The following is a 23,987-nucleotide window of genomic DNA, read 5'->3' on the forward strand; positions in this document are numbered from 1 at the left end:
TCTGATGACCTGGATAACCTCTCATCTTCACACAGCAGGGTAAGAACTGAGAGTAAATCAGAAATTAAAAGGCTTAAGGGAAAGCTAACGACTGGGCCTCAAACTCTGATTTTGGGTGACTGTGCTGTAAAAGATTTAAGGAGCATGTGCAGTAACAACACCAAAATACTCTGGCTCTCATGACTGAGAGAATCCTGCATATCATGGCTGCACATCCAAATGTGGAAAACATCATACTGCACATAGGGACCAATGATGTTGTGAAACAACAGTCTGAGGTGCTGAAACGAGACTTTAGTGATCTGTTTAACACAGTCAGCTCTCTGAATGCTGAGGTGTTTATCGATGGCCCTCTACCACCAGTCAGAAAAGGAGTTGAGAGGTTCAGTAGATTGTTGGCACTGAACCCATGGCTTTCAACTGCATACTGTCCATTCACTGCACTTCATTGACAATTTCAACTTTTTCTGGGACCGCAGACATCTTTTTAAGGCAGATGGACTTTTCCTTAACAAATCAGGAGTAAAATTGTTCATCTCTAACTTATTTTACTTCCTGCGTCACCAATCTGCTCCCTCTGCTAAGGTCAAGAGACAAGAGGAATCAAAGCAAGAAGAAGACATAACAAAACAAGGCAGAAACCTTGAAAGAGAGCCGCCTCAGCCTCTGCCTGAAGAGAGCTTTAAACACGACAGTCAACAGACTCGAGAGGAGGAGTCTCCACCAATTTCCACCTTTGAGGATTCACCCCCTTCACCTCACCAAACCTAATCCAGGTCACTCTCTTCTCCAGTCACCCTTTCTCCTTCCTCCCCCCTCTTGGAGTTCACTAACCAGATGAAGGAGCTGGTCACTGCAGAGACCAAACTTACACCTGCTCCCATTTTCTCTCCCCTAAACCCCCCTCGGCGTCCACCTCCAGCAATGGCTTTAAGTCCTCGACCAGTGTCAACCCATTTGTCACAGTTACGGCGCCCGCCCCCTCCCCCCCCTTCACGACAGCCGCAGAGGGAATAAGCTCTCCTCCTCCTCGCTCTCCCCAGCCTGATATAAGAACAGCACATCCAGTTATTTGTGTACAAAATACAGCAAGCGCTAAGTGATATGTGCTGGGTCCAGGCTGCAAGGCTAATGGCACTCATATCTCTTCCCAGGAAAAGCTGGGGCCCAGTGTACTGGTAGCTTGCTCAATTCATGTCTTGATAAGTAACAGGTAAAGAATGGCGAATCTGTTAAGAAACAGGAAGCAGTCAACTGATTCTGCAAATATATCAAATTTAGCATCCATTCCTCATCAGCTACAGCTTGTCTCAAAAAATTAGGTAGATAATATTTTTAACACATTAAATTTAGCTTTGTTAATTGTCAGGTCTTTGTCAGGAAAAATATTTTTAATCAATGATTTTATCATCGAGCACTACCTTGATTTTATGTTTTTAACTGAAACTTGGTTACACCAGGATAACAGTGCAGCTGTTCTTATCGAGTCATCCCCTCCCAACTTCAGTTTTATGAGTGAAGCTAGAATGCATAAGAAAGGAGGTGGAGTGGCCATTTTGTTTAATGATTCCTTCCAATGCAAACAGATGTCTTATGGAAACTTTGATTCTTTTGAATATGTGGTTCTTCAGTTGAATTCCTCCTCTCGAGTTACATTTCTAAATATCAACAGGCCACCTAAATACTGTGCTACCTTTTTCGATGACTTTGCTGAACTGCTGTGTATTGACTTTGACTGTCTACCTATTGTTGGTGATTTTAACATCCATGTTGACAACCCCCAGGACAGAGGGACTGAAGAACTGTATTATGTTCTTGATAACTATGGACTGACCCAGCATGTGACGGAGCCCACACACAACAAAGGGCCTCACTCTGGACTTAATCATCTCTAAGGATCTAAACATTTCTAAGGTTGTAGTGACTGATGTTGCTCTCTCTGATCATTCCTGTGTTTTCTTTGAGAGTTTTATCTCCATCCACATAAATGTTCAAACAGGGGTAATCACAAAACCGTATATCACTGAAAACACCAGTGAAATATTTATTCAGGCCTTCTCTGTCATACCCGCCCTCTCTTGGGTCTCGATCAATGAGCTTGTAGATAATTTCAGTTCTAAAATTACAAATGTTATTGATGCCATTGCACCTACTAAGGTAAAGGCTGTCTCTAGTAAGAAAAGATCTCCATGGAGAAATGCCATGTTGGTCACAATGGAAAAAAGAGTGTCAAAAAGCTGAACGCAAGTGGCGAAAAACAAATCTCCAGGTTCATTATGACATCTCTAAAGAGAGACTTCACATTTATAATTTGGAACTGAGAAATGCAAGGCGGTCCTTGTTCTCTGACATCATTGCCAAAAATAATAATAATGCACGTGCCTTGTTTGCTACTGTCGACAGGCTAACAAACCCTCCTTTGTCAGTAGCCCCTGAACTTCTATCCACCAAGACCTGCAATGAATTTGCCTCCTTCTTCACTGACAAAATTCAGACAATCAGACAAGCAGTCAGTACCTCCATATCAGGTGCAGGATATGCGTTGTCTCTGTGTCCACTGAAAATCAATTTGAGTAGTACACAATTCCATCTGATCAATCATAAAAACCTGGAGGACATTATACAACATCTGAAATCCTCCTCTTGCTGCCTTGATATTCTGCCTACAGGCTTTTTCAAAATTGTTTCAAACTGCATGGCCTCAGATCTTCTACAGATTGTCAACACATCTCTTCTCTCAAGTGTCTTCCCACAGGCCCTGAAAACTGCAAGATCATTGAAAAAGCTGTTTTTCAACAGCTGAGCAACTTTGTGGCACTAAACAACTGTTTTGATGTCTTCCAGTCAGGATTTCGACCACACCACAGCACTGAGACTGCTCTTGTTAAGGTCTTCAATGACATACACTTACAGTATTAGTATTACTGGATCTCAGTGCCGCATTTGACATGGTCGACCACAACATATTACTAGACAGACTGGAAAACTGGGTGGGACTTTCTGGCACAGTACTAAACTGGTTTGAATCCTACTTAAAAGACAGGGACTACTTTGTGTCTGTAGGTAATTACACATCTGAGCGGACAAAAATGACATAGAGTTCCCCAAGGCTCCATTCTGGGGCCTCTTCTGTTCAACATCTAAATGCTCCCACTAGCTCAGATTATGGAAAACAACAAAATATGCTACCACAGTTATGCGGATGACACACAAATTTAACCATAACCATATCACAAGGGGACTATTGTCCAGTACAAGCTATGAGTAAGTGCATTGAACAAATCAGTGATTGGATGTGCCAATCGATTTTCAAAACTGAAGTAATTGTTTTTAGAGCCAAGGAAGAACGTTTAAAAGTCAGCACTCAGCTTCAGTTGATAATGTTAAAAACTACAAACCAAGCCAGAAATCTTGGTGTAGTCATGGACTCAGACCTGAATTTCAACAGCCACATTAAGACAATTACAAAGTCAGCCTACTCTCATCTGAAGAATATATCAAGAATTTAATTCTTGATATATTCTTATGTCTCAGCAGGATTTTGAAAAACTTGTCCATGCATTTATCTTCAGTAGACTTGACTACTGTAATGCTGTCTTCACAGGTCTCCCTAAAAAATCGATCAGACAGCTGCAGCTGATTCAGAACACTGCTGCTCAAGTCCTCACTACTACTACCAAGAAAGTGGATCATATAACTCCAGTTCTCAGATCTTTACACTGGCTTGCTGTCTGTCGAATAATTGATTAAAATACTGCTCTTGGTTTATGAAGCACTGAATGGTTTAGGACCAAAATAGATTTCTGATCTGCTGCTACATTATGAACCATCCAGACCTCTCAGGTGATCTGGGACAGGTCTGCTTTATGTCCCCAGAGTAGAAACTAAACATGGAGAAGCAGCATTCAGTTTTTATGCTCACATATCTGAAACAAAATCCCAGAAAACTGCAGGTCTGCTGCAACTCTCAGTTCTTTTAAATCATAGCTGAAGACTTTTCTGTTTGCCGCTGCCTTTTATTAAACCAAATCTGAGGGTCAATATTTCACACTGCACTGTAACTTTTATTCTCTTGTTTTATCTGTCTTATTCCCTTTTAGTTTCTTTTTATTTCCAAATTTAACACTTTTTAATTGTTTTTATATGTATTTTTACTTGTGTTGCTTTTATATTTTGTTTTGATGCCTTTTATGCTCTATGTAAAGCACTTTGAGTTGACTTGTTGAAATGTGCTATACAAATAAACTTGCCTTGCCTTGCCTTGCCTTGCCTTGCCTTCCCCTGTCTATGTCTCTCAGCCCCAGTCGATTGATTTCTACGGAAGATAGAAATATTTAAAACAGCTTACAAATATATAGTGCCATTTGAAGAGTAAAGTAATTTCTTAAAACAGCTGGTCACTGTAGTTTTTAGCAAATGTTACTTAAACGGGGAAATAGTGCATTTGGGACTATTTTCAGCAAGTGTGTGCTGAATTGAGACAAAGTAAACTACAGTGTGTGTTTGTGGTGATGTTTGTGGAATGTGTCACCCACTGCAACAGTGTGGCTCACTGGTGGGTTTTTAATAGTTTGTGGACAAATATGTAGTTCTACAGCACAGGAATAAGATTTAAAAGGTCTTGGATAGACACACCACATTTGTTGTGTGGATCAATTCATTGTCAATTTGGGTCTTGACAACAAAAATATAGAATATCACTAACACTGATTGCATCAGTGTCTGTATGAAGTGTGTGTTCTGATTTGAGACATGACTCTGAGAAGAAGGGGTGTAAATTAAATGTCACAATCTGGTTCAAAGGATTAAGACAACTTCTACTCTACAAACTAATGAACACAAAGTAAACCTTGGACAGCGTTATATTCCAGTAGAGGAGTAGTAGTTGGTTTCTGGGGCTCTCAAATGAAGCTACCATGTGTAGTCACATCTTGAGCCAAACCTGGTATATGTTAATGTGGTAAACCACCATTGATGGTTACCTCTGATCTTTGCTATTCTACCACTAGGACGATGTGGATATTGTGAAAGGGCATTAGTACCTCCACATGCCTGTTCAATCATTCTAAAGATGAGTTTGAAGCATGCTTAAATCCTAAACAAGTGTGTGTGTGTGTGTGTGTGTGTGTGTGTGTGTGTGTGTGTGTGTGTGTGTGTGTGTGTGTGTGTGTGTGTGTGTGTGTGATTGTAGGAGCTGGAGAATACAGTGGCGGTGGAGAACGTGGAACTGCAGGAGCAGCAATCAGACCGCAAGGAGCTGGAGGAGACTCTGGTTAAATTAGAGGCACACAAAGAGAAGCTGGTACATCAAATAAAGAGCACCAGGCAGCTCTGCTATGAAGAGAGTCAACAGGTAATAATGAACTGTTACTGTGCAGCTAGTTCTCTCTCATTGTAAACTGCATGAGTTGTTAAATTAATTAAATATAGTGTGTAGTGTGTATATATATATATATATATATATATATATATATATATATATATATATATATGCATATTCTCTGTTGCAATTTCTTCTGGAGGTTCTGTTACAGACTGTGATGCTGCACTGATGTCTGTGTTTACATTGTTGAAGGATTTTTGAATGGACACTTACTTCACTTTTCACTGAGGGCTTCTGTCACTAATTTGGAGCCAACACACAAGCTAAGTTATGGGTTTATGAATTGCAACCCAATTCTTGAGCTCAGTCATGATTATACCTCTAATTGGCTTAAAAGCAGTGTGTCCCAATTATAAGTGACTGGCTGTAGAGTAAAGTAAACTAAAGCAATAGCCCAGTGATGAAATAGGAACCAAAAAATAAATAAAATGCTTTGCGTGGTCGGAAGACTAGAAAGGTGCTATGTAAGTGCAGTCCATTTACCATTCTTCAGCCATAGCCAGAGCTAGAGCGTCACTGAATTCACTTTCTGTTGTGTGGGCCTAGATTATATATATGTATTTCTATATAGTAAACACTATACTGTCGACAGAGAATTACCACAAGTTAGAGAATATTTTAAAATATGAAAAATATTTTTTTTTATTAAAAATGTACAGCTCACTGTAAAGAGAAAGATTAAAACTCCCCAAAGGAATACTAAGAGACTATTATACAGGGCTTTAAATGATTTACTAAGTGAACTAGTGCTTCCTATGATTAAGTACTTGCTGATAGCATTCCCACCTGCATACTGCTTATACTTTTAATGCAGTCCTGCTAAATAATGCTGTACACTTTTACACACTAAGACACAGAAATAGAGTTAATGAGAATTAAGAAACATGTACTGATTCAGTTTTTAAGCTAATGGAGCAAGTGTTACTGTCAGCAGCTGGAGGCAAATATTAGTTTGACTGATAGCTAAAGGATTTTATTTGCTTTATTGAACTATACATTTACAGACGCAATGGCAGTAACATCAATTCAACATCAAAAATCAACTTGACATCGAAAATACTGAACAACATGTAAAATGAAAAAATACTTCTAAAAATACAAATAAAATTAATAACTGAAAGAGATAATAAAATAAGTTAAAGTTGCAAGCAGCTATGAGTGGCCCCTCACACCTTGCTTGCATCGCAGGGAGTGGAAGCCATAGTATCGCTACTGGAGGTTGGTAGACACAATTTATGATTTTAGAACTATCACTTCCTGTGTCCACTATGAGACGCTAGAGAACACCCACTAATTATATGTCCTGTAATTTTCATGTAAATCGGATGATGTTTGTCACGTAAGGCCGAATTCCTGTTGTCAGTGGGTGGGGTTATGACTATGACTCAATATTGACATGTAGATGTGTTCAGGTCTAGACTCTTATCAAGCATGAGAAATTTGGGGCAGACAGTGTAAAGTCATGTTAAAACAACTTCCTGTTTGATGCCCCAAAAATGTTTCGGGCAAAATTGACTGGCATGCCACGCCAAGGGCATTCCATGAAAACTTAAAAGCTTCGCAATTTAACATTACAAAGGTCTTTAGATGCAATCTACTAAATTTGAAGTCACTAGGGTTAAATCTGTGGTAGGAATTTGTTAAAGTACAATGCCTGTCAATGGCTTCACTTTGCAAAAAAAATGCAAAGTAGATTCAAAATGGCTTTCTTCCTGTCAGATTTAGGGTATGGCTAAGTCTGGGGATGGTACATATGCCTACCAAAATTTTGTACATTTATGTCAAATTTAAAGGTGGGGACTTTGACTTTGAAATTTTCTAGGGGGGCACCCTCAAGCCATTTTGCCATACCCAAGCCCATGGCCCACAGCAGATATCAAGGTACGCCACTTCTGATGCATGTGAAAAGTTTTGTTAGTTTCCGAGCACCCCTAGTACCTCAAAATTGCTAAAAGTGATTATGAGGTGCTATAGAGACGAAGAGCCACACTCAAGCCCAATTGTGATACTTATTGAAATATTTACTAGTTTGAACATAGGTGCAAAGTTTCTTGAATTTTTGCACATCGTAAAGGCCTTCAAAAATGTGTTTGTAAAATGAAAATTGATGCACGAAATCCCAAATAGCTGACTTCCTGTCCAGCGAAAAAATTTCAAAAAAATATGGTTTATGACCAGAATGATGAGAGCAATGAACCCACTGAGTTTCCTGAACATATAAGCAACTTTATCTCAGCTTGACCCTGCGTTTGGGGGCACTATGGATCCCGCTGGCCAGGCCCGAGCCCTGTCACTACAGAACTTTGCAATTTTGCAGTTCTGACGTGGGTGCCAGTTCTTGAGTATCAGAAGGCTGACAAAAATGCAATGGCTTGGGGGAATAATAATAATAATAATTAAAGCCACAAGCAGTGATGGTCAGGCCCTTGCTCCTTCACGCATGGCCGGGTGTGCCACAGTCGAACTACACCACAGTTGAACTGCTGTTATTGCAGAGCAACATGATACAGCAATACATTTACCAGAGGGCACCTGACATGGATTCACATTTTCATGAATATTGAACATTGCATGTAGGAGATAATTATCACTTCCTGTGTACGTTATGTGGCACTAGAGATCACCCACTAATTATACGTCATGTTGCTGTATATCATGGTTAGACCACACCATGTAATTTTCATGTAAATCAGATGATGTTTGTCAAGTAAGGCCAACTTCCTGGTGTCAGCAGGTGGTGCTATGACTATGACTCAGTATTGACATGCAGGCCTGGACTCAATTATGAAATCAAGCATGAGAAATTTTGGGAAGATTGGACAATGTAAAGCCGAGTTACAACAACTTCGTCTTTACTGCCCCAAACATGTTTTGGGCAAAATTATCTGGCACACCATGCCACAAGTTGCTCTGCTTAAATCTCTAGGAGGAGTTCGTTAGAATACAACACCTGGAAATGGCAAAATCTGTGCAAAAATTGAACACAAATTCATAATGGCTTACCTCTTGTTGGACTTTGGGTATGCTCCAAGAGGCTGGAGATGTTACATCTGCCTATCAGATTTCTTACATATACATCAAATTTAAAGGTGAGGGCTTTGACTTTTGATAGATGTACATAGTTTCGTGAGCTGTTGAGGACCCCAAGCACCTCAAATATGCTAAAAGTAATTAGGGGCGTTTGTGCTGATGTGCCATGCCCAAGCCTCATTATGATAATAATCACAATAATTCGAGCATAGTTACAAAGTTTCATGAGTTTTTGCACATCCTAAAGGCCTCAAACATTTGTTCGTAAAATGGACATTGATGCATAAAATACAAAATGACTGACTTGTTGAAAAAAATTGAAAAAATATGTATTATGTCGACAACGATGAGAGCAATGAACCTGCCAAGTTTCATGCACATGAAAGAAACTTCCAAAATGGCCCTACGTTTGGGGGCGCTATGGAGCACCCTGGCAACACCTGAGCCCAATCACTACAGAATATTAATAATAATAATGTCATGGCTCATCCTGTCTTTAGGTTATGTTTTGTTTTTTATTTCCCATTTAGTTCTGCATTTCCTGTTTTATTTTGGTTTGTGCCCTTGAGCTATTTTGCCACACCCAAGCCCAAGACGCATATCAGATATCATGTTTCCCTACTTCTTACATGTGTGTCAATTTTCACAAGTTTTGAAGCATCCCTAACCCTTCTAAAACAACTTCCTTTGTCATGGTGAATGACGTGCTGCCATGACAATGGCTTCTGTTGAAAACTCAAAAGCTTCACTATTCAGCATCATCAAGGTCTTACAACTTAGCTGACCAAATTTCGGTGGATCTGGTCAACCTACCAGGAGTAGTCAGTAAAAGTATGGGGCCTAAAACTAGCACTATAACTATTATTCAGCATTGACCTATACATGTCTTCAGACCATGTCCTCAGACCGGGACTCTTATGAAGCAAGAGATTTCTGGGGCAGATTGGATGATGTGCATATGATTTACTTCTTGTTTTATGGTGAAACATAGAAATTCGCTGTGTCGCCATAGCTCAGTGAAAACTCAAGATTTTGATAACTTTTCATCTCAAAGGTCTTTATTAGACACTGACCAAATTTGAAGTCAGTGGGGTTAAATCTCTAGGAGGAGTTCATTAAAATACAACGCCTGCAAATGGTAAAATGGCTGACTTCCAGTTGGAATTAGGGTACCTCCAAGAGGTTTGAGCATCTGGACATGATACATGTGCCTACCAAATTTTGTTAATCTATGTCAATTTTAAAGGAGGGGCTTCAAATTTGAAATTTTCTAGGGGGCGCACCATTCATATCTTGAGCCCTAATAATTAAAGCTGCAAGCAAATGAATTGGTGTGTAGTGTGAAATATTCAAAGAACAGTCATGTGGCGTCTAGGATGCCCTGCAACACCCCGACGAAAAGTCTAGCATGTCAGAATTTTTTGTATTTTCCTGTCTAGTTTGACATCTGCTACAATGTGATCCTTGATGTTGACTAATAAGATGACATGAGTGCTCTCTTGCACACATATATAAACACTGACACAGAAAGTCAAAGCTGTCCAGCTACATGTATGGTCTCCAGACTGCATGAAGAGCAGTGGCTCATCTTCGAGAACTCTGTCACTGATGACATGAGTCATCAGTGACTATCAACTGAAATCAAGAAAACGGTCACTGATGACTGATGGTTTTTCTGTATGAATCAACCTGTGAAGAGGATGGAGAAGAGCCACTGCTCTCTCCATTAAATGCAGCGCAGCCCGGCCGGAAATTTGCTGGAGAACAGCATTGACTTTCTGTGTCTGTGCTTACATATGTGCGCCAGAGAGCATTTACTCATCCTATCAACATCAACAAACATGTTGTAGGAGATGTCAAAATAGGCAGGAAAATAAAAATAAAAATTCTGACATGCTAGATTTTTTGTTGGGGTGTTGTGGGGTGTCCTAGACGCCACACGATTGTTCTTCGATAATGTCACACTACATGCCCATTCGTCATTCCCGACATTCATAATCAAAATCATGTCAAAATCAGGCCAAATCTGTGTAGTCTGATCTCAGCATAAATGACTGACTGTGGATCTACTGATTGCCAACAGTCAAAATCCTTTAGTCATGTAAGGATACTTGGAAACAGCACTAGAATTCCATATAAAAAAATCCCATTATCTTAAAAAGTGGCTTGAGGAGTTAGATCAGGTAGTTGAAAGAAAAAGTTTTAATCAGTGTTACCAGGTTGGCAGCAGTTGGAGTTTGTCACAGAGTCAACACAATGGGACTTCCCATCTATTTTTTACTCAAATGAGTGCATGCTGCTGACCAGATGGTTAGGTATTTATCACTTCCAGCATTAAAAATATTAGACTGTTATGCTTTTTTTGCAAAACTGAATTATTTATTTTTGTTTTAAACGAATAAATAACTGGATTGATTTACAGCCTATCATACTCTTTCTCTTTGCACTTGCCAGATCCTGTCTCTGCAGGCGGAGGAGGTGCAAAAGGAGGGCCAGGTGGAAGAGTATGAGAGGGAGCTTGCCAGAGCCAGGTGGAGGCTGAGGAAGCTCAGAGAGGAGGTGAAGCAGGCCAAGAAGAAGGTGGATGAGGCTGGAGAGAGGAACACTCCGCTGCAAGACTCCATCAGACAGTCCTATGAAGAGATCCTGCAGGTACGGGAGGAAGTGTATGTTTGTGAATTGTATGTGTGTGTTTGTGTGTATCTGAGATAGCCTTTCTAAAATTAAAATGAACTTGTGCCATCCCCTGATTATAATGTGTTGATATATAATGTTTTTGTTCCATTTACTGGATAAAATTAAAGTAATAGGATGCTTAAAATCTTCTTATCTATTTTTACATGGAGTATTTTAATTCACTAACAATCAGAATAGGAGCTCAACACACAGCCTTATCTGAAAAAGGTAGAGGTGTTGATTTCAGATAAAGATATTGACTGAGCTCTCATTCTGGAAGAAATACATTACATTTGAAAGGGTTGGTGTAAATGGTGTAAATCATTTATAATCCATCAAACAGAATAAAATCTGTTTTATAAAACACTTTCTAATTACCTTCTATTTTCTGAACAGTTATAGTCAATTTTAAGTAAGGGGGGCCACTTAAGATAAGTCAGATGTATTCCACTATAAAGAACTACCACTCTGTTCTGTTTTTATTGTAATTTACATGTTTTCAAGTTTTCCAAGAGGTGCATCTGTCTCTGGGGAACAACACATTGATATCTCCAGCAGTAGTAGGAGATATGTTAACAGGAAAAGTGCTCATTATTTGGTAACTTTGGGTTTTTACAAAGAAATCAGCCTCAATCTTTCACTGTCTCTTCACTCTTCTCTTCCATGTAGGAGGAGCACACTCTGTGTTCCTTGTCAGGAAGTGCAGCCACTCCAGAAAGCCAGCTGGAGGGGTCAACGTCTCCTGCAGACACCAATGAAGATGAGCCACTTTCTATGAGGCCATGGGGAAGGAGCCAATCCCTGCCTGCCTATGCTGACCTAGTTCTGGTAAATCATTAATGATCTAGAGTAATACTTGAAGCAAACACAGTATACATCACTGTAGTTAGATTTTTAGCAGTTACCGCTTTTGGAACTTTTGCATGTTTGAGCTTGTAGAATACATATTTAGTACAGAAAGGCTGTGCCATAGAATGGGGGGGTGGAGTTAGAAAGACAATGGCATTTACCAGCCAGTGAGGGTCTAATGAAGGACACTATCAAGTTGCATTATGGGAAATGTAGGATCCAGTGTTTTGGATCTTGAGACCTGGGAGTAGGAGCTAAAAGTCAGGAAATTTCAGCCCCTGCTGGCTTGATTTAGATCATTTTTTAAATATGTCTCGCATGAGACAAATGTTCTCATTTGACATAGAATCCGTGCCTGTGCTCATCATGATGGGTTCAAGAGGTTCAGAGATGTGTCTTCACATAGTTGTGAGCTTTTCCAGATTCTACAACAGGTTTGATTTCTTGTAGTCCGAAAAAAGGATGTCCCTGTGGATGGGGCTGTAGATTAAAGATTTCCACCACAGTCTTACCTGAAACTTGTGTAAATCCCATCTGTGCGTCACATCTGCACCCAAGACACTGACCAGTCTGCACCACAGTGGCTTCTCTCATGGTTTTGTTGAATTTTACAATAATTTGATCCAGTCTTGGATTTCCCCAAGTGGACTAATCTTGTAATGAGTACACCTGGTCTGACATCAGTTGTGTAGTTTGTGTACCCTCACGTCAACATGACAACAGTCAGTGAGATTTTTTTTACTGTGCAACTGCAACTGTGAATTTTTGAGATTTGTTTGTAGTGTAATCTGTGCTTGGTTTTAATTGCTGGAGTAGTACCTCAACCAAGATAAATTACTTTAATTTTACACAGGATTTTTGATCCTATTGTAACCTTATGTCCCACGCATTCAGGAAAACCTAGAAAATTGTAGATCAGTTTACTTGCGTCAGAAAACAGCTGGGGTGTGGCAGGTGTGACAGCAATTGAACTATTTGCACACAAATTGCAGAAATGTGTAGTAGTTGTTATGAAGTAGAACTGTCACTTTTAACAAAATATTAGTCAGAATACTTTTATCCAGTTACACTTTCTTTTGTGTGAATGAACATTATGAAAAGCATTTTCCATGTTACAACTCTCTGGCTGTCTTTGTCTCACTGTGTGTCTGGGGGACTCTACCAGCGGGCCAGTGGCTCGTCCTTCTGCAATAATCTAGCAGATACCAGAGAGGAAGCAGATGACAGTGAGAGCAGCTCGCCAAAGGTAGCTTCATTACCATGAAACACATCCCAACATGTACACCATGTATGTGGCATAGAAACAGTTTTGAGACAATAATTAAGTGCCACAGCAGACTGTATGACGAAAACAACTAAACTGCTTTTTTTGAGAAATGGTACCATGATTTTGAATTCATGATCACACGTCTAATGTAGGGCTATCAGCCAACCTTGGTCACTGCTCAAATAACATGTCCTCCTTGGTTTATGTTGTCTTGTTCCACAGATGGACAGATCCAACCTGGAAGATGATCCAGAGGAGGACGACATCAACAATGAACGGGAAATAGAGGGAAAGAATGAAGAGTCCACTATCAACCCAAACCCTCTCGACCAACTGGACTTCTACCAAGCAGACCCCTTCGCCCACTGTCAGAGTGACCGTATGTTTCAGACATGGAGCCTAAGCCACTGACTTGATGACTTGGCAGCAAAATTAAGCATGGATTGGTTTGATTTATCCATCTTTCTATATGAGATCATAGACACTGCCGCAGTTCTGTATTTAGAGAGTAACACCCACTGAGAGGTCTAATCACTCAAATTGTGCCAGTGAAACATTTAAATCAACACGAACAATAAGCATAAAGAGTTGTGAAGTGGGAGGAACCTTCTTTCCCAGAAATATCCACAGGCTTGTACCTTTGACTTTTTATCAAATATGCAGATATTTTCTAACATACTTGTTCATCTTTTGTACTGATGATTCAACCAGGAGAGTTGTCCATCCAAGCCATGAACTTCTCAAATTGTGAGTCACCTAACACTGTCTTTGGAGAAAATGAATGGCACACCCCACGTCACTACTCTATATCACTTGAAAGCTTGACTGACATCAAATTTGGCAAAAATCCTTTCTCTACAATCACTGCAGTACACATGACTCTGGAGGTTCAAAAGAGTTCTGCACTATGTGTATACCTGACACATGTATGATTTGAGAGCCAACCATACACTGCATTTATACTGTAACTCACTTTTTTTCCTTATCTTGCCACATTGTCTTATTGGTTATAAAAAGCAATTTTCTAATTTGTTTCCACTTGATTTACAGATGACCTGTTTAATGAAGACCTGTTCCCTAAAACTGACTCATCTGGTGAGTAATGGTTCAGTAGTAACCTACTCTTCATTTTACCTGAAACTTAAAGAGAGTTAACGCTCTTGCCCTAGATATGTTATTGATGGAAATGAACTGTGTTGTCACTCTTTTTTGAAATACTGTTAACTCAAGGTTTTAAATGAAGTCTTTTTGTTGCACATCCTCTACAGTTTTGTAGCACTGCAAATATCAGCGTAAAATATGATCAAATCAAAATAATTTCCAAAAATTATATAGGGTTTTCTATCTGCTGCTGACTGCTGCTCTTAATAGATCTGTTATTTTACAGTACTGCTTGAAAGTTTGTGAACCCTTTAGAATATGCTCTATTTCTGCATGAATATGACCTAAAATGTGATCAGATTTCCATGGAAATCCTAAAACTAGATAAAAAGACATCAGTTAAACAAATGAGACAAAAACCCTTACACTTGTTTGTGTATTCATTGAGGAAAATGATCCAAAGTTACATATTTGTGTGTGGCAAAAGTATTTGAACCTCTAGGATTATCAATTATCGATTTGAAGGGGAAATTAGAGTTGGGTGTTTCAATCAATTGGATGACAATCAAGTGTGAGTCTTTAAATAAGGCCCTGCCTTATTTAAAGAAGAGAAATCTGGGTCTTCACTATCAAAGTCTGAGCTTCACAACACAGGTTTGTGGAAGTGTGTCATGGGTCAGAAAAATGTTGATGCTTAGCAGGCTGGAAAAGGTTACAAAACCATTTCTTAAGAGTTTGGACTCCATCAGCCGACTGTCAGGCAGATCATGTACAAGTGGAAGACATCCAACATCACTGATACCCTCCTCAGGAGTGGTTGTACAACAAAAATCACACTAAGATCAAGGCATGTAATAGTTCAGGAGGCTACAAAGGACCCAAGGGTGATGTTTAAGAAACTAAAGGCCTCTCTTGCAGTGGCTACAGTCAACGTTCTTGAGTCCACCATCAGGAGTACATTTAACATCAATGGTGTGCATGGCAGAGTTGCAAGGCTGCCATTTACGGTTCGCTCAAGACCATGTGGATAAGCTATTAGGCGATTGAAACAATGTTCTTTGGATGGATGAGACCAAAATCAAACTTTTCAGCTTGAATGAAAAGTGTATGTTTGATGATAAGCAAACACTGCATTCTAGCATAAGAACCTTATCCCATCTGTGAAACGTGGTGGTCGTAGTATCATCGTTTGGGCCTGCTTTGCTGCCTCTGAACCAGGATGGCTTACAATCATTGATGGAACTATGAGTTCTGAGTTGTACCAGCCAATTCTACAGGAAAATGTCAAGATCTGTGAACTGAAGCTCAACAGAAAGTGGATCATGAAGTAAGAAAATGACACTAAACACACATGTCATTCTACCAAAGAATGGTTAAAGCAGAAGAAATTTAATGATTTGGAATGGCCGAGTCAAAGTCCTGACCTTAATCTTGTAGAAATGCTGTGGAAGAACCTGAAGTGTGCAGTTCATGCAAAGAAGCCCGCCATAAAGACTGTTCTGTAAGGAGGAATAGGCTAAAATTCCTCCAAGCCGATGTGCAGAGCTAATAAATAGGTAGCAGAAATGTTTGGTTGAAGTTATTGCTGTAAAAAGGGGTTCACACCAGTTACTGAGAGCAAGGGTTTGCATACTTTTGCCTCACATAAATATGTAAGATAAATTTCTTCAATAAATAAATGAAGAAATTTAATGTTATAGTCTCATTTGTTTAATTGGGTTCCCTTTATCTAGTTTTAGGACCTCTGTAAAAATCTGATCATGTTTTAGGTCATATTTATGCAGAAATAGAGAAAATTCTGAAGAGTTCACAAACTTTCAAGCAGCACTGTAAGTTGCTTGTGTCAAGTTGCCTGGTTTCAGCTTTTTCTTTTTGCTCTCAATATGATTGAAATAATTAAATTATGATGCATATAATATTTTCACTGGTATGTCATGAAATCAAAGTTTATTGTTAAATTATCTTCCTTCCAGATGGATTTGCTTCAGACCCTTTCAAAGGCAGTGACCCCTTTGCAGCAGATATTTTGTTTCCAGAGGCAAGTGTCGGTCCTGATGAGGGGGTAGCAAATGTCTGTGATGAGGCCGACACTAGTCTTTCTTGTGCTGAAAATAAAGCTTCAACAGGAACTCAGTGCTTCGAGTCTGAGTTCCCTGATGAAGACAGTGACATAGAAATAAGCTACAGCCGAGAGGACCTGGATGCAATTGCTGGGAGTGTTGATTCTTGTGGATTTAAACCCATCCAGAGCTCATCTGAGGAGTTAGGCCCAGAGCCCATCCGGGGCTGGAGGTCCCAGGGCCAGTATTCTGCAGAATCAGACCCTGATGGGTATGAGCTGGACCTAGGCACTGTCTCCCCTCCCTCTGACATAGAAGAGCGCAGTCTTGGATCTCTAACCAATGAAGTTACCACTGAGGCAAAAACAGGACTGGAACAAGGTAATTTATCCTCAAATCAATTCCCACTTTTAACATTTTACATTAATTTTACACTAATTTCTTTTCAGTGTGTGGACTAATGCTCCATGTTTTCCTACTTAATATACACTTAAAGGTATTACTGAGTGCCTTATGTAGCTTTGAACACTAAAGGCCAACTTACATTATATAAATAAAAGCCTCAAGTATTTGAGAGAAAGAAGAAAGAGGGGGAGAGAGGGAGGGAGAGAAAAGAGCGCAAAAGAAAGTGTTCCTGTTTTATGGCAAACCATACAAATTTACCAGTACCCCACATTAGTGTATTCCAGAACTCAAGATTTTGATAACTTTTCATTGCAAAGGCCTTTAGATGACACTCACCAAATTTCAAGTTGGTCTCTCGCAGGAGTTTGTTCAAATGAAATTCAATGCCTGGAAATGGCAAAAACTGCACCAAAATTGCACAGTAAATTCTAAATGGCCAATTTCATGTTGGACTTAGGGTATGGCTGCAAGAAGGTTTTGTGCATCTGGACATGATACATGTGTCTTCCAAATTGCGTTCATCTACATCAAATTTAAAGGTGGGGGATTTAATTTGAAATTTGATAGGGGTTGCTTTTGAGCCATTTTGCCACACCCATACCTAAGACCAATAAAATTCACACCATTTGATGCTTGGGCCCTAATTATATTAGTTTGGGCTAATATAATATAATAATATTGTATTATATTAGTTTATATTAGTTAGGGGTGCCCGGGCCCTAACTAAGTGAAACTCTTGTCCTTCTGAATGATGAAATGCTATCGTCCACACTGACAGCTTCTGAGATATGCCGCAAATATTGACCATATTTTATCTGCAGGTATTCTCTCCAGAAGCACTTGCATTGCTCCTGGACAGCAGGGCATCAACCTTCTCACAGTCACAAGGTGTAGGATTTGAAATGGTCAGATTATGGCATCTCTCAGAGCTCACCAGGAACTCCACTCTTTTCTATTATTTTTCTTCTACATCTCTCCTTTATCCTCTCATCTCCAAACATTCATAAAGACTGGGACACTTTTGGATCAAGCTGAAGAACTTCCAATACATGCTGACACGTCTTTGCCTCAATTTGTGCCATCCATATTGAGCTTTTGTCTATTTATGTCCACTCAAGTCTTTACATTGACTTTTTCATGCAGCCTCTCTTAAATGTGGTTTGTTTTCAGTCTGGCCCCACCTTAATACTATGGTCCCCATTTATGTTCAATGTTGATTTCAGTTGAGAGCCTTCTTAAATTAGCATCGCTGTCCTTTTGGACACTTTTAAAGTTGCTTTTGATTATAGTGTTTCAAATTGTTTAGTTTGCAAGACTAAAATTGGTGTAATTTAAAAAAACAAGTTTATTTTGTTGCTTTTCAGGCTTCATTAAAATCTTGCCTGTGATGATTTATACTTTTAGCATTGACCCCTCATTATTTTCTTTTAGCTCATACCGTCCCTGAGCTCAGCCAACAAGCCATGTTGGAACCAGATTGGACCAATGGCAAAGAGCAAACTCTGTCCCATGATGTCACCTCCAGTCAGGGGACAGAATGGGTTGGCAACATCGAAGAGGAACCTCGAAACCCTGCAACTCCCCAGAACTCACTAGACTCCCAGAGCCTCTTCATCCAGCCTGAGTCAGATCAGAACAGAGACCTGAGCTTTGAGTTGAGCTATGAACCAACCAGTCAGTCTTCCTTTGACCCATACGGGTTTAAACTCAGTCCAGAACATTCTAGTCATAACCTCTTAGACCCTGATGAAGCTGAACTTAGCCCAGAACCCACTGACCACGATCTGACCTTTGACCCTGAGCCCCTCTCTTTGCAACCAGACCAAGTGAACTTTGATCCCTATGGGTTAGACATCACTTCCTCCCAGATGGTACGGGACTCTGATCCCTACGGCTTTAAGCTCAGCCCTGAAGAGAACCAGGAGGTACTGGACCTCTGTCACCATGGTAACCAAGAAGCAATGGAGCTTTGCAGCTTTGTCAACAAGGAGCAAGTAGAAACTTCTAACTATAGCGACCAGAAAGCACTGGGACCTCATACCTATGAAAACCAAGAAGTGCTTGAACATTGTAGCCACAATAATCAGGAACTGCTGGATTTGTGTAACAGTGGAAACCAAGAACTGCTGGAACCTTCAAGTCTTGACAACAGGGAAGTTGTGGAATTAGTTAGCAATGAAAACCAGAATGTCCTAGATCTCTGTAGTCATGACAACCAGGAAGTGGTGGAACCGTATTGCTTCAGCAGTGATGAAGGACTTGGACCCCATAACTATGATAACCAAGAAGTGCTGGAACCTTTTAGTCATGGCAGTCAGGAACTGTTGGATTTCTCCTGTCCAGGGAATCAGGAAGTGCTGCGTTCAGATGACAAACAAGGTAGCGAAGAAAATCAGGAAGTGCTGATTTTAGGTAGCCACAACAACCAGGGACTCCTGGATCTTGGTAGCAATGAAAATCAGGAATTGCTAGATTTAGGTAGCCATGACAACCAGGAGGTGCTGAACTTGTTCACTAAGGATGTTCTCCCTGAAGCAAACAACAACCAGTGCATCCTGGAACCAGAGCTTTATGTCAGTCCCACGAGTAACAGCTCAGACAGTAATGTGGCATCAGAGGACCTGTTGGGATTGGACCTCAGTAACATCAGTATCTGCACTACCAACACCGCAAACACCAATAATGCTGACACCCTCAACATGGCCATCAGCAACATCTCTGCCAACCAGGACCTCGCTACATTCAATGCTCCCACCAGTCACAACTTGTCAGAAGATGATCTAGGTTCAGTGTTTGGGGCTGGAGGATACATAGGTTGTCCTGATGTAGCTGATGACCTAGAGCCTCTGGACCACAGGCAGGTTAACCCAGTAGCAGAGCCAGTACGACCAGTCAGACCAATAAGACCTCCTCGACCTTCACTCAGGGTAAGTCAGAAACCTCCACCCACAAGCGCTATACATTCAGGTCATGCTCACAAAGGTTACCTCTGAGCGATCTTCATGGGTCCACAAGATTCCTAGCATCCAAGACCTGACCTTATACTGGAGTTGGGGCAGGTCTAATCGGGTTGTGTTGGGCCCTGTTGTAGTTCAGTCTGTTGGGTCTATTCAAATCAAGTCTGATTGCTCTTTCTGACTGGGTCTCAATCGATTTGGGCAGGCACTCCATGGGTCTGTTTCAAGTCAGGTCTAAATTGTCTACTTCTGAGTTCACCTCTTCTAAGTGTTACAAATGGATTATAGTGAGTTAATTTTAACATGCTGAATTAATTTCCTTTCAGAATAATATGTAACAATCACAAGCCTGCATGATTTTTATTGTTTTGTAGAATTGTCCTGGTCATCTTTATCAAATCTTTAGTGATATTTACATTTTACATTTTGTCATTTGGCTGGTGCTTTTATCCAAAGTGGCAAGACAATCAAGCATTAGAGGACAGTGACTCAGATCTGTTGTACAAATTCTCAAGTAGCTGACTAGGTACAAGTGCAATGAGAGAGAGCGCTAGACAGAAGTTGTCTTTTTAATTTTTTTATACACATACTAATCTTACATTTTATATACCCTATATAGGCATATATAAGAAGTGCTCGTACAATAATAATGGCAGACTAGTCAATGCTATTAATCAGAAACAACAGTTTGACCATCAGTTTCAGGGTAATCATAACTATTGTCTGAATCCAACTGGTATCATGGGTAGGCCCGAATTTGAGGGGGGATGTAGTTTATATTCACCGGATCAGGCAGTTGAGAGGTAGGACTGGAGGAAGAGGATTACATATATGGCTCATTCAGGGGGAAGTGTCTCAGGCAAAAAGTATAATGATACATATTTATGTAAAAATATTTTGTAGTGCAAACCCTCCTTGGTCAACAGGCTTTTGTAATTTATTCATACCACGACAAGGTTGTCTGCTAACACACAGAAACTTTCTCCAAAATTTCTCCAATTGTCGAAAATAGTGTAAAGGAACTGAGATAGGTAGAGCTTGAAGAATATAATTAAACTTTGGAGGGGTAGTCATCTTAATGACATTAGCTTGATAGCAATGATAGATACAATGGTGACAACATTTCAATATCTGTCCTAAAACACTAGAGGAGAGGTTCTATATTAACTTTAATCATATCTGATAATTTAGGTGGGAACAAGACTCCGAGTTATGTGATTCCCTTCTGTGGCTACTGAAACCCTACAGGACAAAGTGTCTATTTGACAGTGATGTCAAAGATAGCGCTTCGCTCTTGGACCAATTTACCTTATACCCCGATAATTTAGAGAAGAAATAGATATTTTCTAGGAGGGATTTTATTGACACTTAAGGGTCTGAGTTAAAGACCCGTATGTCATCAGCATATAGCATTAATTTATTAAATTAAATTATTAATTTATGAATGCTTGAACCAATAGTAATTCCTGATTTATTTGAATTCTGACGAATAGCAACCGCCAAAGGTTCCGATGCCATGGCAAAAAGAAGTAGAGAGAGGGGCACCCCTGTTGTGGTCCTTACACCAGGTTGAAGTATGATGAAATATAGCAATTTGTAAGAAAAGCAGTATAGGCTCATGGGCTCAGTATACAGAAGATGAATAGTTCTCACAAAATCCAAAGGCTTTTAAATCAAGAACAGGTATTGCCACTCTATCAAATGCCTTTTCAGCATCTAGAGAGAGGGCAAGAATAGGATTCTGTTTGTCTTGCACATGCCATATAATATCAATAAATCTCCTAATATTATCAGCAGAGCATATGAATAAACCCAGTCTGGTCAAAGATGCAACAATCTGTATCAACCTTTTGGCCAAAATTTTGGTCAATATTTTTGCGTCATAATTTATCAGGGAACTTGGTCTATAACTCTGACAAACTGAATCCTTATTTTAAGTGTCAGAGTTATTAGTGCCTGAGTCATTGTCCGCAGTAGAGAGCCCCTCCAAACTGAGTCCACATACACATCAGCTGAATAAGGATTTATTGCGTAGCAAATGCCTAAAATTCAGCTGTGAAGCCATCTTGGCTCAGTGCCTTACCCCCAGATAATTGTGAAACAGCATCTATAATTTTGCTGTCTTTTATAGCTGCATCTGATTTGTTTCTAATAATAAAAACATCTTTATTTGTACATCTCATCAAAACTTCAAAATGAAGTGACAAAGTGCTTCACATAAAAAACAAATAAAAATATAGCAATAAACAAAAGCAAATAAAAATACAGCAATAACAGAATAAAAGTACCAAAAGAACAACACAAAAATTGAAATAATAAAACCCATAAAACAGAATAAAAAACTGGAATCAGGTGAAATCAGGGAAGGCAGTGCAATGAAAGTATGTTACGAGCTTGGATTTAAGAGAAGCCACTGACTCAGCCTGCCTTTTTTTTCTCATGCAGAGTGTTCCAGAGCCTCGGTGCTCTTATTTCAAAAGCTCTGTCCACCTTAATCTTCAGCAGCCACTCTGGAACAGATAGAAGGCACCTGCCTGAGGATCTCAAAGTGTGAGCAGGGTTGTACAGGGATAACAGATCTGAGATATACTGAGGAGTCAGACCATTTAGTGCCTCGTAAGTAATTAAAAGAACCTTGAAATCAATTCTAAAATGCACTGGAAGCCAATGTAAAGAGGGTAAAACGGGGGCGATGTGTTCAAACCTGTTTAAACCTGTTAAAAGGCTGGCAGCTGAGTTCTATACTGTCTGTAGCCGGCATACAGTTTTTCTATTTAAGCATGTAAAAAGGCTGTTACAGTAATCCAGGCGTGATGAGATAAAAGCATGTACAATTGTTTCTGTATGTTTAAAACTTAGATTAGGTTGAATTCTGGCTATGCTCCTTAGCTGATAAAAACATGTTTATACAAGTTTTGTAATATGCTATTCAAAGTTTAAATTACAGTCAAACAAGATATCAAGATTTTTTGTTGTATTTATTGGGACCATGTACAGCATGGGTCTCAATCTCGCGGCCACAATTGGCCCACGGGTTGATATTTTGTGGCCCCCACCTTTATATGAAAGTTTAATGTTAGTGCGGCCCGCGAGTTTTATATGAATGGCACTTTACAGTGTTGTGTGTGGAGGGTCCCTTTATTGCACAAGCTGGAGCTGAACGAACCTGCCAATCACAGGGGTATGTGGCTGTTTCACAACAACTATGCTATTTACAGGAAGAATGTGCGCACCTCACAATAGATTGTGTCGTTATTTTTGCTACACAGCTTTCAGTAAAATTCAAAGGTGAATTATTAAACCTTATTAAAGCATCATTCTGTTTATTTCAGCATCATCTTCATCGTTTTGAAGCACTTTGTAAAGTCCGTTTCAACACGAGCGCTATCAATAAATCATTTATCGTTCTTCTGATGTTTAATAATGACTGACACTTTATAGTGGTGACGATTTGCAGAAAAATGTGATGAATTAGGGGTAAAGTCGTTTCAAATATCCACAGCAGCCGTGCGTAATGATCAGCTGTTGGAGAGCCTGTGCGTAATTCTCACTGAGGTCTGATGAACGGAACGGACACAACTGTTGACGTACAAACGGAGGTTTAAAGACCTTTACATCCATTTTTGGCTCAGTGTGACAGCAAATGAGGCTCGTGCATGTGATTCCACAGTGTGTGACATTAAAAAAACAGAACCAGGTGTATCTACGCCTTTATAGGTCTGGCAGATAATAACTTCCACGTTGTGAAGTGAATTAAAAGTTAATATATACGTTTTCATGAACACACTTATGTTTATCCGACAGAGATCATAAATATTGAGTGTAACAAAACACCGTACAGCTGATGCTGCTGTGCCACACGTCATATTTGATTTGACAACGCCGCTAGCTTCGCAGCGCCCTCTGCATCCATGGAGTTATTATAGAAAATAAAAGCCAATAAATAACGCCTCCATGGCTGCATCCCATGGTTTGCACCTCCATGGCTATAAACCATGGTGTCCTACTGTCCCGGCTTCATGTTCTCCACGTTTGCTCTGCAATGATGTGACATTCACGGACAAATTATTGGAAAAAATCTTTCGGGTGAATGGAATGTACTGAATCATTAGCGGAAAGAGATTTATTCCTCAAAACATTTTACTCCATAGTAAATGCCTTGCACAATAAACATTATAAAGATATTTCTTTATGATGCCATTTGTTTCACTTGTTTCTATGACGACGTTTACAACAACAAAAGCACGGCGGGTAATGAA

At 39.8% G+C, this 23,987-nt stretch overlaps 1 protein-coding gene across 1 annotated transcript in view; it reads left to right on the forward strand.

The window, feature by feature from the left end:
• Nucleotides 1-23,987, forward strand: part of LOC122993335 — a 39,348-nt gene that overhangs the window by 1,402 nt on the left and 13,959 nt on the right. The window contains exons 2-9 of the mRNA XM_044367414.1: nt 5,192-5,353; nt 10,868-11,065; nt 11,759-11,917; nt 13,104-13,184; nt 13,428-13,584; nt 14,256-14,300; nt 16,280-16,747; nt 18,203-19,698. Of these exons, the coding sequence (XP_044223349.1) occupies nt 5,192-5,353; nt 10,868-11,065; nt 11,759-11,917; nt 13,104-13,184; nt 13,428-13,584; nt 14,256-14,300; nt 16,280-16,747; nt 18,203-19,698 (2,766 nt within the window). The remainder of the gene's footprint in view (nt 1-5,191; nt 5,354-10,867; nt 11,066-11,758; nt 11,918-13,103; nt 13,185-13,427; nt 13,585-14,255; nt 14,301-16,279; nt 16,748-18,202; nt 19,699-23,987) is intronic.

Source organism: Thunnus albacares, chromosome 12 (assembly GCF_914725855.1).
Source record: "Thunnus albacares chromosome 12, fThuAlb1.1, whole genome shotgun sequence".
Taxonomy (NCBI): domain Eukaryota; kingdom Metazoa; phylum Chordata; class Actinopteri; order Scombriformes; family Scombridae; genus Thunnus; species Thunnus albacares.